General features: G+C 36.9%; 1 protein-coding gene across 1 annotated transcript in view; it reads right to left on the bottom strand.

The window, feature by feature from the left end:
• Positions 1–6,139: 6,139 nt before the first annotated feature.
• The window catches only part of ANXA13_1 (Annexin A13), a 29,854-nt gene continuing 16,305 nt past the window's right edge, over positions 6,140–19,688 (bottom strand). The window contains exons 8-10 of the mRNA XM_051216608.1: positions 16,560–16,635; positions 14,531–14,643; positions 6,140–8,176 (exon numbers count right to left, since the gene is read on the bottom strand). Coding sequence (XP_051065201.1) covers positions 8,045–8,176; positions 14,531–14,643; positions 16,560–16,635 — 321 coding nt within the window. The 3' untranslated portion in view covers positions 6,140–8,044. The remainder of the gene's footprint in view (positions 8,177–14,530; positions 14,644–16,559; positions 16,636–19,688) is intronic.

Raw genomic sequence — 19,688 nt, 5'->3', positions numbered from 1 at the left:
CGCGTTTTCCCTCAGATGTTGAGGTCTTCATAATCCAGTCGACCACCAGAAGAAAGAGGAAGGGAGAGAGTAGACAACTTTGACTGACTCCGGTCCTTACTTGGAATGCACCTGTCAGATGTCCTCCATGCACGAGCTTGCACTGTAGTCCGTCGTATGAGTTCCGGACAATATTGACAATCTTCTGAGGAACTCCGTAGTGTCAAATAAGTTTTCATAACGCTCTCCTATCTACACTGTCAAACGCCTTCTCATAGTCAATGAATTTGATATACAGTGACGAGTTCCACTCAATTGATTGTTCGACGATGATCCGTATTGTCGCAATTCAATCTGTGCACGACCGATCCTTACGGAATCCAGCCTGTTGTTAGCGAAGTTGGGCGTCTATTGCATCCTTCATCCGGTTCAGCAACACTCTGTTGAAGACTTCCACTGCTGCTGATAGCAGCGTGATGCCTCAGATCTCCTTTCTTCGAAATCTTGATGAGGTGTCATTTTTTCCAGTCCATGGGCGCTTGTTCCTCCTCTCAAATCTTTTTGAATAAAAGGTGAATCATGTTTGTAGTTACTTCGATGTCTGACTTCAATGCTTCAGCTGTTATTTTGTCGAGTCCTGTTGCTTTCCCGCTCTTGACTTGTCTGATATCCATTCTGATTTCTTCCGTCGTTGGTGGATTGACATCTATAGGAAGATCTGTGTGCGCTGCTTCGATGTCCGGTGGATCCATTGGAGCCGGCCTACTCAGGAGTTCCTCGAAGTACTCTACCCATTTGTTCCGCTGTTGTTGAATTTCGGTGATTGGCCTACCTTCTTTGTCCTTGACCGGTTTCTCTGGTTTACTATATTACCCTGCTACTTTCTTCGTTGTATCGTAAAGTTGTTTCATATTTCTTTCTCTTGCAGCTTTTTCTGCCGTCGTTGCTAGTTCTTCCACGTATTTCTTCTTGTCGGCTCTAAATGCTTTTCTTCACTTGCTTGTTTGCTTCTATGTATTCAGCTTGTGCTTGGACTTTCTCTGTTCGTGTTCGGCTGTTGTTAATTGCTGTCTTGTTCTTTCTTTCTTTGATCTTGTCCAGTGTTTCAGTAGGGTTCCATTCCTTATGATGATGTTTCTTCCAATCAAAAACCTCTTGACACTTTGGAGTTAATGCTTGTTCGATACCTTTCCAGTTGTCCTCCATAGTAGTTTCTTCTTCTTTCAGTAAATCCTGTAAGGCTTGCAACTTGTTGTTGAAAGCTATCTTGAATTCATTGAGTTTGTCAGTATCTCGAAGGAAGGCTGTATTGAACCTCTGTAGTGCTGATTGTCCAATTGTCCAGTTCTTCTTTGGCTTCCGTTTTAAATTGGCCACAACTAGGTGGTGATCTGAAGCTATGTCAGCTCCTCTCCTGGTTCTCACATCTTCGATTGTCCTTCGGAACTTTTTATTGATGCCATTATGATCTATCTGGTTCTCTGTGGTGTGGTCCGGTGAGATCCATGTATCTTTGTGTTAATGTTTGTGTGGGAATATTGTACCGCCTATGACCAATTTGTTGAATGCACATAGATTTGAAAATCTTTCCTCAATTTTTTTTCTTTCTCCCAGTTCATGTCGTCCCATGATATCTTCATATCCGGTGTTGTCTATTCCGACTTTGGCATTTAGATCTCCCATCAGAATAGTTAGGTCCTTTCTTAGGAACTTCTCTATGATTGATTGAAACCTATCGTACAACTGATCTTTATCGTTGTCATTGCATAACATTGGATAACATTCAATTTGATTTCCTCCTTCTTTGTTTTGAATGGTGCTATGATGATTCTGGATCCGCGAGATTCCCATCCTACAAGTGCATTTCGCGCTTCCTTAAACAGCATTAGAGCAACTCTCTGAGTGTGCGGATCATCTTCCTCTTCGTGACCGGAGTATAGCAGCATCTCTCCTGTATCTAGCTTTTGCTGTCCAGCTTGAGTTCAAATGGGTTTCGCTGATTCCCACTACTGCCAAGTTGTATCTCCTCATTTCTGTTGCTATTTGACTGGTCTTCTCGGTCTCCCACATTATCCGGACGTCCCATGTACCTATAAAAATTGGTGCTCTGGTTGTTAGAATGGGCATCGGCCTCGTGACTCCCGAAGGAACTCGGCTTTCACCATGAGGCGTTATAGTTCTTCTAGATGGAGACGTTCTAATTCCCAGGGCAGAGTTGAAATGGTTTGAATTATTTTTTCTGGTAAGCGTTTTTTAGCGAGTTAGTTTTATACGGGATGGGGTCGTTAACCTTATGCCCAATCCTCCTCCTTAACCCGGGCTTAGGACCGGCAGTAACTGTAAAAGAGCTACAGGCGGAGTTTGTAAAAATAGGATAAACTTTTAATTCTATGGATAAACTAAGTATCTTTCTTCATTCAAATCACATTTCTATAATCTCCAATCTACAGATGGTGGTGAACATTTGTAGCTCACGTGAATGATTTGCATGAAGTAATGTTCTTTCAACTGGATGGTTAAGTCGTCGAGCTTTCATCGTTCTTCTAAATGACATCATCAATACAAACTTCAGGTAGAAGTGAAGTGTTCGGATTTCTCCACATATGATTCACAGATTGTCCTGTAGACTGCAATGTTGATTTAAGGTTTACTGGTTAACAACAACCAATCAATATTGAGGTCTACATGACAATCTATGAACTATATGTCAATAAATTCGAACAGTTCACTTCTACGTGAAGTTTGTACTAATGATGTTATTCAGAAGAATGCTGAAAGCTCCACAATCAAACCATCCAGGTAAGAGAACATAACTTCATCAAAATCTCTAATCTTTCATGAAATTCCATATTTGTCATATGTATGTATATATACATACCTACAAGTCAGTAGATCATATAGCTGTTACACATACAAATTCACAGACTTATTCATATAAAGTTAGTTGTAAATCACTATCCAAAAGAAAAACTTAGTCGACAACAACAAAAAATTTCCCCCATAGTCTCTATGTCTGATCTCTACAATTGAGCATTATTGTCACAAGATTACGACAAGTAAGTTTTTATTAATTAATCAAATGGATAATCATTTATGCATATTGTATATATAAACATTTCTGGTGTTACTGTGTGTGTGTGTGCGTGTGCGTTCGCGTACGTTTACGTGTGTATGTGTGTGTGTGTGTGTAATCACTGAGAAACATGATTTTCACCATTATAATCAATAATTTCATAATCAATTCTATACACCATATCAATCATGGATACAATATTAAAGGCGCCAAAAATCAAAATGATAGAAATGATCATATCAATAATAATTTTCTAAAGGGGGAGGGGAAGAGAGAGAGGTAATAAGGAATAATAAAGAATAATTCATTTTTATGTTGCTTTTTTATCACTTAGTTACTAAAATCGATCAATAAATTCTTTATCATATTGACATGTTTAAAAGTACATCCAATTTTTCTTTTTGATTTTTTCTCTTTGTTTTTTTTATTTTAAAAACTAAACATATTTCTTTCATTGAAAATGAACAACAACAAGAACAACACGTTTTAGCTAATTGGCATATAACTATAAAGAACAAAAGGAAAAAAAAGTTTTATTTATTTGAATTAGGAGGGTATTATTTCAATATATTCAGTGATTTCTGTTACTATTACTGCTACTTATGCCTATTATCCACGTCGTGGAGGAGCATAGGCCGCCTGCCAACAGTCTACATCCAAATCGGTTATTTTGAGTTTCATATCAGTCGACAGTCTTCAGTAATAAGCATAGGAGGTCTACCAACCTTCATTAATCCTTGCAGTTTGTAATACTGTGTAGGTCCGATCTCGTTTTGAATATATCAACAGAAGGTGCTGACATTACGTGTTCCGGTAGAAAATTCCAGTAATTCACTACTTGATGCGAGAAACGAAACTCCAGACGTAAACGAGTTGATCTTGATTTTTGAACTTTCTTCGAATGTCCTCTCAAATGAGCAGTCCTAGACGGAAGTAAAAGATAAGACATGTTAATACCAAGGCCATCGTTCATTATACGATAAGCCAATATTAGATCACTCCGTATTCTACGGTAAGTTAACGTAAATAACTTAAGGTGTTTCAGTCTATCTTCATAAGATAGGCCAGATAGACCTTTTACCATCTTAGTCCCTCGTCGATGGACTCTTTCTAGCGTATCTCCTCCACACTTCAAACAAAGACTCGCTGCTTGAAGCCCATATTCCAAGTGTGGTCGCACGAAAACCAGGTATAATAACCTAAAGTCCGTCATCTAAATACGTTCTTCAATTGTAGGAATTCGGTTCTTGCTGTGACTCAATGATTTCCATACATATATGAATTTATAATCTTGAAGATGAATGGAGAAAAAAGCTATTGTAATTTTGCTCTAAGAATTAAATGTCTCATGACGATGGTCAACTACAGAACAGACAAATATTTTATTGAGATCATGAATCGATTGATGTTAGAACATCCTTGAAAACCTGGAATCACGGGATGACCGTTTCGTCCTATTGTGGGACTCCCCAGAAGTGCCAGACTACAGTTTCATCTTATTACAAAACTTTTCAGCAGTTCATAATCAAGATAACACGCAAGATAATGCTGCATTGTTGTAGTAAACGGGAACATACAAGTGAGGACAATCGAATGTGTTTGAATGCAAAATTACAGAATCTCTTAATGAAATCTGAGAACGATACAGTAAATACTTCACTTTCAATATGTCAATGAGTTGTCTCAAACTTGACTGTTCCATTTTGAAAATATCCATCAATCGTCTCAGAATTCATTATTTCTGAATTTTCATGCCAATCGCTTTTTGATCCCGTTCTTTCCTTGTCGACCTTCTGCTGCCAGACATTCTAATCCTGACTATCATTACATACTACTCATATCGATATAAGTAGCACACATCACACACTTTAAAGTTACTTTCAATATATAGTAGCTTAAAAAAAGTGAAGTCAATTCATATCAGTTAATAATATAGCTATTGACAATAGTTCACCGGTAAGCAGTTGCTCTAAATATGATGAAAGAAATAGTACTCTAATTGATGATAGTAATATACGTTATTATTACTGACTATTTTGCAAATCACTTAATTCATTGACTTAAATTTCAACATAACTGCTATGCTTGAAGCGATTACGAGTTCACTTAGTCTGCGAACGGAACAGAGACTTGTGACCAAAGACCAATAAACCAGCCATTCTGTTGCGTCTCAGCCCCGCTAACTAGAGAGAGGAGTCGAATTACGAACGGGGGAGTATATTCCGCAAAAAGCCAGAAGCACGAGCGATAACAATAATAACATACTTATAGCCTGCATTCATAAGAAACATCTACAAACACTGATTATTATTATTTTTATTTGAACGCATTTATATTGGTAGAAATGGGCACTAGATACATATGTGCCATACAATAACAATAAGGCTGTGAAGACATAAAGAATGTAAAGTGAGTATAATAAAAAGGGGAACAGTAACGAACAGAAATTAGTGTATGATAGTGAAATAATAATAATTGGAGAGACAGATCAATTAGTCTAAGTACAGCCACAGGGAATTCTTCCACTTAAAGAAGTTACGTCTTTTTTTACGAAGAAAGTAAAATAAAGTTACAGCAGGATCGTCACTGGCTTCTATTCTGAGTCATATCTGATAAAGTCTCTAGCCACTTTTTTGCACCATATTTCGGACCCCAAATAAGGAGTCGTGAAGGACCAACAGAAGCCAGTTCTGTACAGCTTTCTTTCATACCACAACACCATTTCATACACTGACCACCTCTCCGCTTTTTCCAACCAGTCCCGGCATCCGCAAATAATGCACGACGTGGAATTCTCTGGGACAACATTCGTAGGACATGTCGAAGCCACCGAAGTCGATGTTTCAAGATGGTAACACCAATTGAATTATCATCGCTGTGCCCAAACACACGATGCCGAACCTCTGCATTACTAACATGGCGTTGCCACTGTATATCAATCACTCTCCCTATTTTGGACTTCAATTAAGTCTATACAAAAACTGATTATAAATAACCAATCAAACACTCATAAGTGATCTTGTTTTCATATTTATTTTTGTATAATTATTGTTGATAATATTGTCTCTTTAGTTTTGTTGAAATATAGTTGATTCTTAACTTCCTTAACTGCATATATGCTTTATATGCTTGTTAATGTCTTTGAATGCCAAACTGAAGTAATCACCTTTATTTACCTCATTCGTCATTCGTTTTATTCTCATGAAATGATTATCTAATGAACCAACTCTGCCTGGATCCCCTTTGAGGCTACTGTTAGTCTCAAGTCTGGATAAATGAGGAGGGTTGGGCATGGAATTAGCAACCTTATCCTGTAGAAACGTAACTGGCTAAAAAACACTAGTCAGAAATCTAATGATATTCTTTTTCATAGTAAAACAGATAATTTAATATACAATTATGCTGAAAACTGAATTCTTTCTATCCGTCTTTTGACCATAAAGTAACGATCTAATACTAGTAGTTCAAATCAATTGATTGATAATATCAATCAATATTAAACGATTCATTTTTCATTAATTTGACAACAGTTACTGTTAAAACGATAGTTTATTGTGCGCTAATGATTTCGTCAGATATAAGTAGTATGTTTCGCCAATCGAAAGTAGAATGCCTGACAGTTGAAAGTTGAGACGATCGAAGAGAACAGAGAGTGATTGGTGTGGAAACGAAGACACAATAAAGTCTGAGACTATTGATGGACATTTTACAAATGAATTATTTACTAAATTAATCCACTTGATATTGTTTTACTTGAATATTTAAAGCGAAGGGTACTGCGTTCGAGTCACAGAGTGAACATCAACTCTTAGGTACAGGTACATTCAGCTGACGAGTCCCAAATAGGACCAAACGCGAGCCAAACTGGATTCCACTACTAGCCTGTTGTAACTTGTGGATTGCAGTTTAGATGGAGCAGCGTATTTATCAATCGATTCAGTGACACGTAAACACGTAATGAACGGCCTGGAGTTCTGATTGGTCCCGCTTCCCTGTCTAGCCCAGCCAGTTGAGCCCAGAACGCAAGTCTTAGCCTCTGAGATATGAATCACTATATTTCAAACATACTGTGTTTATATACTAATCAAGCAGACCACATCGTACCATAAAATAGAAAATAACATTGTACAATATTGGCCAGTAGGAAAATGACACTTGAAATAAACATTGACCAATGAGGAAACGACACCATCTCAAGTCCAAGGATAGCGTTAGACTTAACAGAATAATTTTCGGGTATATTTTCCTAAATATCCCAACAAGCCACTATCCATCTTTGCTTAAATTGCTTGTGACCTAAGGCAATATCGAGGCAAGACGCACAGTATACACATATGTCAATGAGACACAGATGAATCGCAGTCCTAAACATTAATGAGAAGATTCCAGTAAAACAGTAGCAATCGAATTTAAACTTCACCCCACTGCATGAGCATGTACCTATCAGGACTCAGTAGCTAGCATGTGGATAACGCGATGGCGTTTGAAGTAAACGTTGCTGGGTTCGAACCCAGAGTGAGATGCAGGTACATCCAGCTGATGACCTCCAAGTAGGACGAAAGATGGATCAAACTGGATTCCATTGTTAACCACTATCCATGTTTGTTTATATTTACTGTATAATTCTCAGATTTTACTAAGATAATCTGTAATTTTGTTATGAGATGATGAATAAGATTTGTAGCTCAGGTGAATGATTTTGATGGAATTTTGTTCTCTGAGCTGAATGGTTTGATCGTAGAGCTTTTAGTGTTCTTCGGAACGACATCAGCTCAGAGGACAAAATTTCATCGTCATTTTATTATTCCCCAGTTACATTCCCCATTCACCAGAATAGATTAGGGATAAACAACAACCAAGTATAAAAACACCAATATGTATTATACTATTACATCATTATATTTAACTAATCAATTGATTGTGTACAATCCACTTTTTTTTAGAAAAAATAGAAAAAAAAACTAATAAACTAGTTACTATTCATTTTAGTTGCTATGGTGATTCACAACCTAATAGAATTAATAATAATTTTCTAAAACCACCATGTGTTTCTGATTGTAATGCTTTAGCTAATGGTTTATAAAAATATTTCTCATATATGTTTTTTATATCTTGTAAATCAATCTGAAAGAGAGAAAAACACACGAGAGAAAAAGAGAGAAAAATGAGTAATGAAAAGAAAAGAAGCAAAAAAAATTCAATTGTTCTTTGTTGACAGTCTTTTTCTTTTTTTCTTTTTCCTTTTGTTGTTGTTGTTGTTGTTGGTATTCAATGTTTTATTTGTTTATACATAAAAAAGTGTTTTAAATATTTTTTTATGAAAAATTAATGATAATGATGGAGTATTGATCTTTGAATTGGATAGTTTGATCATGGAGCTTTCAGCATTCTTCTGAATGACATCATTAGTACAAACTTCACGTAGAAGTGAACTGTTCGAATTTATTGACATATGGCTCATAGATTGTCATGTAGACCTCAATATTGATTGGTTGTTGTTGACCAGGAAACCTTAAATCAACATTGCAGTCTACAGGACAATCTGTGAACCATGTGTGGAGAAATCGGAACACTTCACTTCTACCTGAAGTTTGTATTGATGATGTCATTTAGAAGAACGATGAAAGTTCGACGGCTAAACCATCCAGTTGAAAGAACAGTACTTCATGCAAATCATTCACGTGAGCTACAAATGTTCACCACCATCTGTAGATTGGAGATTATAGAAATGTGATTTGAATGAAGAATGATACTTAGTTTATCCATAGAATTAAAAGTTTATCCTATTTTTACAAACTCCGCCTGTAGCTCTTTTAGAGTTACTGCCGGTCCTAAGCCCGGGTAAAGGAGGAGGATTGGGCATAAGGTTAACGACCCCATCCCGTATAAAACCAACTCGCTAAAAAACGCTTACCAGAAAAAAAATTCAAACCATTTCAACTCTGCCCTGGGAATTAGAACGTCTCCATCTAGAAGAACTATAACGCCTCATGGTGAAAGCCGAGTTCCTTCGGAAGTCACGAGGCCGATGCCCATTCTAACAACCAGAGCACCAATTTTTATAGGTACATGGGACGTCCGGACAATGTGGGAGACCGAGAAGACCAGTCAAATAACAACAGAAATGAGGAGATACAACTTGGCAGTAATGGGAATCAGCGAAACCCATTGGACTCAAGCTGGACAGCAAAAGCTAGATACAGGAGAGATGCTGCTATACTCCGGTCGCGAAGAGGAAGATGATCCACACACTCAGAGTTGCTCTGATGCTTTTTAAGGAAGCGCGAAATGCACTTGTAGGATGGGAATCTCACAGATCCAGAATCATCATAGCATCATGCAAAACAAAGAAGGAGGAAATCAAAATGAGTGTTATCCAATATTATGCACCCACCAATGATAGCAATGACGACATTAAAGATCAATTCTACGAGCGGCTGCAGTCAATCATAGAGAAGTTCCCAAGAAAGGACCTAACTATTCTGATGGGAGATCTAAATGCCAAAGTCGGAATAGACAATACCGGATATGAAGATATCATGGGACGACATGGACTGGGAGAAAGGAACGAAAATGGAGAAAGATTCTCAGATCTGTGTGCATTCAACAAATTGGTCATAAGAGGCACAATATTTCCACACAAGCGTATACACAAGGCCGACTAGAAGAAATACGTGAAAGAACTATCAACGACGGCAGAAAAAGCTGTAAGAGAAAGAAATATGAAACAGCTTCACGATACAACGAAGAAACTAGCAGGGAAATACAGTAAACTAGAGAGGCCGGTCAAAGACAAAGAAGGCAAGCCAATCACCGAAATTCAACAAAGGCGGAACAAATGGGTAGAGTACTTCGAGGAACTCCTGAATAGGCCGGCTCCAATGAATCCACCGGACATCGAAGCAGCACACATAGATCTTCCTATAGATGTCAACCCACCAACGACGGAAGAAATTAGAATGGCCGTCAGACAAATCAAGAACGGGAAAGCAGCAGGACCCGACAACATACCAGCTGAAGCACTGAAATCAGACATCGAAGCAACCACAAGCATGCTATATCTTCTATTTAAAAAGATTTGGGAGGAGGAACAAGTGCCGATGGACTGGAAAGAAGGACACCTCATCAAGATTCCAAAGAAAGGAGATCTGAGCAAATGTGAAAACTACAGAGGCATTACACTACTGTCAATACCAGGGAAAGTCTTTAACAGAGTTTTGCTGAACCGGATGAAAGATGCAGTAGACGCCCAACTTCGAGATCAACAAGCTGGATTCCATAAGGATCGATCGCGTACAGACCAAATTGAAACACTACGGATCACCGTCGAACAATCAGTTGAGTGGAACTAAACACTGTACACCTACTTCATTGATTATGAAAAGGCATTCGACAGTGTAGATAGGAGGACGTTATGGAAACTTCTTCGACACTACGGAGTTCCTCAGAAGATTGTCAACATTATCCGGAACTCATACGACGGACTACAGTGCAAGGTCGTGCATGAAGGACAGCTGACAGATGCATACCAAGTGAGGACCGGAGTCAGACAAGGCTGTATACTCTCCTCCTTCCTCTTTCTTATGGTGGTCAACTGGATTATGAAGACCTCGACATCTGAGGGAAAACACGGAATACAATGGACAGCTCAGAATCAATTAGATGATCTGGACTTCGCAGATGACCTAGCCCTCCTATCACGTACACACGAACAGATGCAGATGAAGACAGTCAGTGTAGCAGCAGTCTCTGCATCAGTAGGCCTCAACATACACAAGGGGAAAACCAAGGTCCGCAAATTCAAAGCGGAAAACAGCAATCCAATCACTCTTGATGGCGAAACTCTGGAAGATGTAGAGTCCTTCACATACCTAGAAAGCATCATCGATGAACAAGGAGGTTCAGATGCAGACGTAAATGCGAGGATTGGCAAAGCAAGGACAGCATTCCTACAATTGAAGAACATATGGAACTCAAAACAACTTTCAACCAATATCAAAGTGAGAATCTTCAATACGAATGTCAAGGCAGTTCTACTGTATGGAGCTGTAACTTGGTGAACTACAACAACCATCATCAAGAAGGTGCAAGTATTTATACATAGCTGTCTACGCAAGATACTCAACATCCATTGGCCGGACACCATCGGCAATAGCATTCTGTGGGAGAGAACAAATCAACTTCCAGCTGAAGAAGAAATTAGTAAAAGACGATGGAAATGGATAGGACATACATTACACAAATCGTCAAACTGTATGACGAGACAAGCCCTAACTTGGAATCCTGAGGGAAGGCGGAAAAGTGGAAGGCCGAAGAACACATAACGCCGGAAAATAGGAGCAGATATGAAGAAGATGAATTACAACTGGACGGAGCTAGAAAGGATTGCCCAGGACAAGGTTGGATGGAGAATGCTGCTCCTTCACGAGGAGTAACAGGCGTAAATAAGTAAGTTAACTCGGTGATATCCTTATGTACCTCTATGATCGTTTATACAATTCATTGGAAAAGATGGAACATATGAGGAGTTTGAGCATTTTGAATGTGCGGAATAACTGTTATATGTTATGTGAAGATTGTTCTAGGTTGAGTCATGAATTGACAAACTTATCTATTAGCAATGTAGAGTGAAAGTTGATAACACAATTACTACTTGTTGTTTGTATTTATAACAAATGAAAAAAGTTTGTATCATTAGAGCTCGAAATCCAGTACTGAATTCTAGAGTCTGAAGAATAGTCTTTATTTGAAGTAGGTTCATAAAATCTAGGACAAGCATTTTATATCCTTTACTTTCGGTCATGTAACATATTAGGATAGAGTGTACGATGTCACACTACCTGAAATTTTGAATGCATTAAAACGTGATCAGTGGAACGCAATCATTGCACTATCCATCAAACTCTGTCCTAGACAATCCCTTTACAGTTGTTTCCAGTTGCTATTCATCATTTTGATATCTGTTTCCAATTCTCGACGTAGTGTGTTCCTTGGTCTTTTTCTTTTTCATTTACCTTTAGAATTCCAAGTTGAACCTCGTCTCGTGATGCAGCTTGGTGATTTCCTCAATGTATGTCCTATCCACTTCCAACGTCTTTTCCCAATTCCCTCCTCAGCTAGAAGCTGATTTACTCTTTCACATTGTAGGCTGATGATGATGGTATCTGGCCAACAAACATTCAGTATCTTACGTAGACAACTGTTTATAGATACTTGTACGTTTTTGATGATAGTTGTGGTAGTTCTCCAAGTTTCACCTCCATACAGTATTAATGTCTTCATGTTCATATTGAAGATTATGACTTTGATATTCGTTAACAGTTGTTTTGAGGTTCATATGTTCTTCAATTATAGGAATGCTGCCGTTTCTTTGCTAATCCTCTCCTTTATATGTGCATCAGATCCTTCTTGTTCATCGATGATGTTTCTCAGGTACGTGAATGATTCCACTTCTAGAATTTCTCAGTCGAGTGTGGTTATGCTGGTGTTCTCTGTGTTATATTTAAGGATCTTGCTTTTTCTCTTGTGTATGTTAAGATCCACTGATTCAGAGGCATCTGTTACACTAGTTATCTTCATCTACATTTGTTGATATGTATGAAATAAAAAAGGTAAGTTATCTGTAAAATCCAAATCTTCTCACTGATTCCAAATTGTCCATTGTATCCTATGTTTCCCTTCAGATGTCGAGATCTTCATAATCCAAATCGAAAACTAGATTCAAATACTATCTCATATCTATATACATTGTTATACTCATAAATCTATTTGGTTTTCATAGTTCACATAGTTAATCAAGACCCATAGAAATCATTGTAATACACTAAATACCAATTAGATCATTCATTGAAAATCAATCACATGTTTCCATGGTGTTTTCCATCGATCTCATAAATCAAAAGAAAAAAATCTTCAAAATGAAGTCATCAATTACAATTTATTATTTAGATATTTTGTTTTCATTGAATTTTTCACTGAATTATTATTCATATTCACTTGGTGATTATTTTAAAATAGGTAGATATGTATATATATAGGTGAGATTATAATTTATAAATTATAGTCTAGCCTATATATCAGTCAGTTAGCAACAACGTAGAACTTCGTACGTACATACGTACATCAGTTCGATCTGTCATACCACATTAGGACACAAATACAATTGTCGATTCAAATCCCGTAGTGTTCGAGGTAGTAAAATTATAAGCACTAATCGAAAACGTTAGGGTTTGTAGATGTTATTCAAGGAGTATAATCCAGTGAAATAAATTTCGAAAGAGAAAGAAAAAGAAACAAAGAGAATTCAGAAAATTAGAATTCGGGAGAATACAAACAGTGGATGCATCTGTACCATTGCAAACGATTTTGAGCCATGTCATTCAAAGTCTCTAACCATCGGTTGCCATCATCTCGCGGATCCCAATCAGGTAGTCTACACCTACCAAAATGACTCAGTCCACTTGTCAGTGACTTCATGGGTTTGTGCCACGTTTTGGTCTAACCACCCCTAGCTTTCTTCCAACCTACTCCTACACCATGAACCATCGCACGCCGAAGCAGTCGGTGGTTGGGCATACGTAACACTTCATCATGTGATTTGCCATCCTTACCTAGTATCCATTTCCTAACAACTGCATTACTTACTCGCCTACATATATCGCAAGTTAATCCAATAGTCAACAGTGTATATAACTTTTATATTCGTTCTCATCATAAACTGATATCAAATACATAAACATTGAAAAACAGAGAAAGTCAACACTAATTACATTCTTGTTTAACATTATCAAGGGATCAAAAAGGGACACTCCAGGTATCACCGTATGCGCGGTCCTTTAAAGCAAATTTAAATAGAACTTTCTCTGCCACAGAATTCGTGATAAACCATGACGGCGAATGAATCTAGTTAACGATGAACTGATTCATTTACATTATCGGAACAAAATTACATAAGATGTATTACATTGTTTAAATGACTTAATTAGGGGAAACTTAAGAAAAAGAAAGATTAATAATCTATTGTCAGTCAACTACATAAATTCAGTACAACCGATCCAGCTGTGCATATTCTTCCAATGCAATTGATGTGCTCAACGTAAAAAAAGAAAAGGTCATTTTTTCTCAGTATAGAAATCGGTGAGATAATGAAGAGTTCTGCTGTAAAATCTTGATTATTGATATAGGACACTTTGGTTACACAACTAAATTGTTAATTATAAGCAAAGATGCACACTGGCTAGCAGCGGAATCTAGGACTCATGTTTTGCCACATTTGGGACTCGTCAACTGGATGTATCTACATCTCAGAGTTGATGTTCACTTTGGGACTTGAACCCAGCACTGTTCGCTTCAAGTGGATAACCCGATGGCGTTTGAAGCAAACTGTGCTGGGTCCAAATTATTATTATCATTGATTTTTTAAAAATGATCTTTACAAAAACTTCTCTTTCATTATGCATCAATTTCATCGTATCTTACCTCACATCGAAGACAAATTATTCTAATAATTGTATCATCATTTGATCCTAAACCTTCCATACTACAGTAAAGTTGACAGGTCAATAATAGACGCAGATCGACTAGTGCCATTACTTCAGAGTAAAATGGACAAAAAGAAAAAAAAAACAAGATTTGAATTTGTTTTGGGTATATACAGTATTCATTACTTTCATTTAAGTAGTTTATACACTTCTAACTTACTTAATACAACATGGATATTACATGCAGTATATGTTTTAAGATTGAATAGCTAGTAGTATTTATCATACATTGATATAGATTGGAGTACTATTAAAAATCAGATAACGGTGACACATTAATTTCATATCAGTATTAAACTCCCGACTAGCTCATATACAGGACTGTACCGAGGATTGGACCTATAAACTCCCGGTCTTGAAGCAAGCGCTTAACGTTTAGATCATTTAGTCAGCCTCTATCGGTTTGACATGTTTAACTTCAATTGAATTCTAATATTGTACAACTGTTAAAGAGTTTCATCACTGAATAAATAGTACTATTTCAACTTAGGAGCGTGATAAATAACGCTCTCACATTTTATGTATAATGCTGGGCTCGTATTTAGTAAGAACACTCGATTAGTTGGAAGAATGCTTGTCTTTGTGATCAGTTCCTATTCCAGGACAAATGTAGTGAATGAGAACACCGGTGGCAACAACTAAATATATTTTAGCATAAAATTACCGAGTTTTTTCGTCAAATGTGAAAACTATACGTTTAATACTTCATTTGCGAATCCTCTATTAATTATCTTAAACTTTATAGTCCCTTAACTGCAATAACAATGACTCTCTGTCTCTATTCTCTTTGATTCGATGTTGCCAACCTCTTACTACCAGGCATTCCACCTCTGATTAGTGTTATATACTAATTATTTCGACATAAGTAGCATACACTACACAACTACTGTTAAACTATATCGAAGAATCAAAGCAGGAAATATCACTCCTGAGTTACTTGCTTAATATGCATCACTTCAAGATTTGCCCCCAAATACTCTGGTACGGTCGAGGTTCAGAAAGTCAGCTCTTCCTTTCGAAATGCTCTCACATGACCACGCGTATACAGCCACTGTCAGGGAGGTCGTACTCACTGCCTTCTCGTGGCATTACTGTTGTTTATGAAATTTGGAGGACGAAAAGCGAATGTCCTGAGCTTCAACCGGGTTGGTAGATATGGAGGAACCACTCAAGAGTCGGAAAACCTTGATTTCAAACCAGGATCCTGATGGAACAAATGGCATGTGAACCAGTTATTGGTCACCGGTTACCATGAGACTACATCTCCTTACGTTGCTCCACTCTCTTGTAGATCAGACCTTTATATCAAAGGCTCCGGGTGTGACCCTGTAAGGTAACCGCCTGCTTCGGTTTGGGCAACCGAGTAGTATCATAGCCCACATACAAAAGAAGTGACTTGTGTGGCGCATATGTATTCGATGCCTCTTTGTACCAATATTTCTGTGTTCAAATAAATAAATCAACTTTATGATTTCATACAGTGGTTTAACACCGCATTTTAATGTAGATCTATAAAGTTTTATGTGCTCATTTGATACAAGTAGTTGACAGTATCTTTTGCTTCTTAAATAGACGTTAGTCTTTGATTAGGAGATATCTAAAAGTTTTCAATATATGGAAAGTTGCTTATAAAAATGGCATCTGATTGAATGAATATGATTCCTTAGTATTAGTTCAAAATACTCTTGATGGACTTAAAACGAACTCCTGTTTACTTGAAGAAAAGCTACTAAAGTTTTACAAATCTAATGATTAATGGATTGAATGTAATTAGTATTCAACAAAGTCAACCACTTATCAAACCTGAATATTAAATGTAAGTTCTTAGTGTTCCATCTTACTATTTGTTTATACGAACAGTATTACTAGTTACATAACAGTAAAAGTACAAACATACATGATTGATGCTTCCATGGTAATGGTATTATCATAACATAATAAAACTTGAAAAGATATAATTCACTCACTGATAGTATTTAATGCATTACGAAGAGGGTTTGAGAATTTTCTTGATATTGATTCAACTAGAAGACAACCATATTTCTAAAATAAAACCAAATATTGGATGGTAGTAGTAGTAGTAGTATTAGGTTTCAAAAGAATGATAATTAAGATAACCCATTGTGCCATTGAATGATCAACTGTGGACAAATCGATCCAAACATTTCTTATTTTAAAGTAATCTACAGATTCAAAAGAATTAGATCGAGGGAATGTTGAATCAATAGTTTATGCACTGCTGAGGCATTGGTAATCCATGAACTCAAGCCCAATCTTTGCGTGCGAAAACGATTCGTCCAACTTTTCAATCTTCCTTGACCCTAATTCTCTTTATGAGTATGTTTTGGGTTATTTTTCCCTTTCTTTTGCACTTTAGTGTGATTATTATTGAATTATTGTATGTATTCAGTGTACTAAAAATCATCTTATGTTAGTTAACGTCCTTAAACTAAAAATTATACTGGACAGCTCTATTCATGTAGTAAGATCAAAACGGAGTCATTTTTCAATTCTTCTATCTTTTATTTATAAATGGATTATACTTTCTCTGTAGAATATCCATAGGTTATTGAGTTAAAAAAAACAAACTTTCTCTTCATGTAATCAAATCTACTTAGAGTGATTAGAGTGAGCTCAGACAGAGAGATATTTCATGAAGAGACTTGAGCACAACAAAACAAATTACTGCTTTATTCAAGTTTGCATATTCAAAGTATAGACAGGCCACTAAAAATAAAACATTTATTAACCATTTGTCACTGTCATAGTCAATCTTGGAAACATGGGTCATGAACGATTATTCAGAAGTTAATAAGTAAGCATTAATGAATACATCAAACCACAAAATATGTCACTTTGATAAAATAGTTCAGTATTGACATAGAAAAAAAATGCAGAGTACGAAACGATTCGACACGCTATTCAGAAAGTGCTTTGTCTTATAAATACCGCCTAAGTACTCTTCCCATAGACAAACATACTTTGTGATGATCACTTTTATTTTCTCTGTCCAAGTAAGATGATTTAAATGATTCTGAATAGAAATGATTCATGTTTGCCACATCTTGTCTTGAATGAAGTATCAATAAAATAACTTATCATTATGGATGACGGAATTTTTACGAAGAAGCACCAACGGCGAGACTATAATTAATGGACCAACCAATCAGGGATAAGATAGCAGGACTCGGATTTTGGTGCGAAATTCACTCATCCATTCGGTTAAATAGACTTTTAGCATGATAACTGATGCCAGTTCGTGCTGAAAACCCTAAATCTGATTCCTAACCTTAATCATAAACTGTAAATCATAATTCTAATTCCTCACACTGGTTTATAACCCTCATTTAGTCCTAGTTATTAGGTGGGCACTCTCAAGGTCAGTTTAGCGTTTTTTGAAGGTCGTCCATGAGTTATAGTCTTACCGCATTAACTTTTTCATGGGTCCGGTAATTATTTTTACTATTGAAAGTAGTTGGAGATATACAAGGACTGACAATATTATGTACTTCGTTTATGTTATGTCTCATTAATCACATTAAGTGAACTAATTATGCCATTTATTAAATTATAATAAATAAATTCGAAGCTACTTAAAGTTATCTCAGTAGCTAAATTATAGATTTGACAAATTTTCACCCAACGCTTATCCGTCAGAAAAACTGATGACGTTATGTCAAACGAACTGCTTATTCAAACAAACCAAATTTGACGATTCCTCTAACTACATTTACCAATCTACATGTATGCACCAAAGAATATACATTGGAAGAACGGAGAGAGGCGTATAAATTCACATTTTCGAACACGTTCCAAAGGACTTGGGACTGAGAGGCTCACTGACTCTAAAGAGTGGAAGAGCTCGACATTTACTTGACACCGGGCATACTGTTGACATTTTACAAGCCTTTGAAACTATTAACGGATAAACAAACGCGGCGTCTCCTCGAATTGGCGAAGTAATAGCAATAAATAAACTGGAACCTGATTTATATATCCAGAAAGAGACAGTAGTAAACCTGCCACTACGTTCGCAAATTACTTCCGTCACTATCATGATTTCATTAGTGTTTATTTTGTTATATGGTCTTTCCACAACTAATTCTAATCTTAGGTACACCAAAACTACCTCTTCACTAATACCTCTTCATTCACTTAATTCTCTTAACTTATGTAAACTCTTCACATCCTGTGACCAATCTTATCGATCTCTATGTCCTGTAATTTTATGTAAAACCTTTACAACCTTTCGGACCAAACATCATCGCGTCATAGACTTTAAGCAAACGGTACTATGTTCGAGTCTTAGAGTGAACATGAACTCTGAGATGTAGGTACATCCAGCTGAAGAGTACCAAATAGCATGAAACGCGTGTCAAACTGGATTCCACTACTAGCCACTATCCATCTTTGCGTAAAAAACTTGTGACTTAAGGCAATATCGAGGCAATACTCACAGGACGCACATATGACAATAACAGACTGATCAGCTGTAATCCTAAACATCAATGGGAATATACAAGTAAAACAGTACCAAGTGAATTTAAGATATTCTGACTGTTTAACTTCTGCTATTTAGAACTACAGAAGAATTAATTAACATTTTACCATAAAAATTTGATCACTGATTATTTTCAGAATCAGAATTTGTGGAAATTCTCATATATCAAAGTTTGAATTCATGAGTCGATGTAAGCTAGACAACCATGGAGAACCTGAAAGAACTGGACAGCCGTTTCTTCCTATTATGGTACTCCTCAGCAGTGCTCATCCGCCACCCCGCCTCGCGAGATTCGAACCCATAACCCATCGGACTCGCGCGCGGACGCTTGACCTGCAGACTGCTGAGCTGGCATCCAAAGGTTTAATGTCCAATTTCAAGTAATCCATGATATTGCGCAATCGTCCATCATTGTCTTGAGTGGGTAACTGTCTCACAACAGACACGTTTTCACACCACTGATCACGTTTACTCACTAAAACTCAAGGAAACACATCTTGAAGCCAGTCACTAGTGAATACATGCTGGTTATTGTCAGAATGAGGGTTTGTGGAGATTGTAGTAATTAAATAGTTGAATTCATGAGTCAATTAAA

This window comes from Schistosoma haematobium, chromosome 6 (assembly GCF_000699445.3).
Source record: "Schistosoma haematobium chromosome 6, whole genome shotgun sequence".
Classification (NCBI taxonomy): domain Eukaryota; kingdom Metazoa; phylum Platyhelminthes; class Trematoda; order Strigeidida; family Schistosomatidae; genus Schistosoma; species Schistosoma haematobium.
This window is presented reverse-complemented; position numbering and strand designations above follow the sequence as displayed.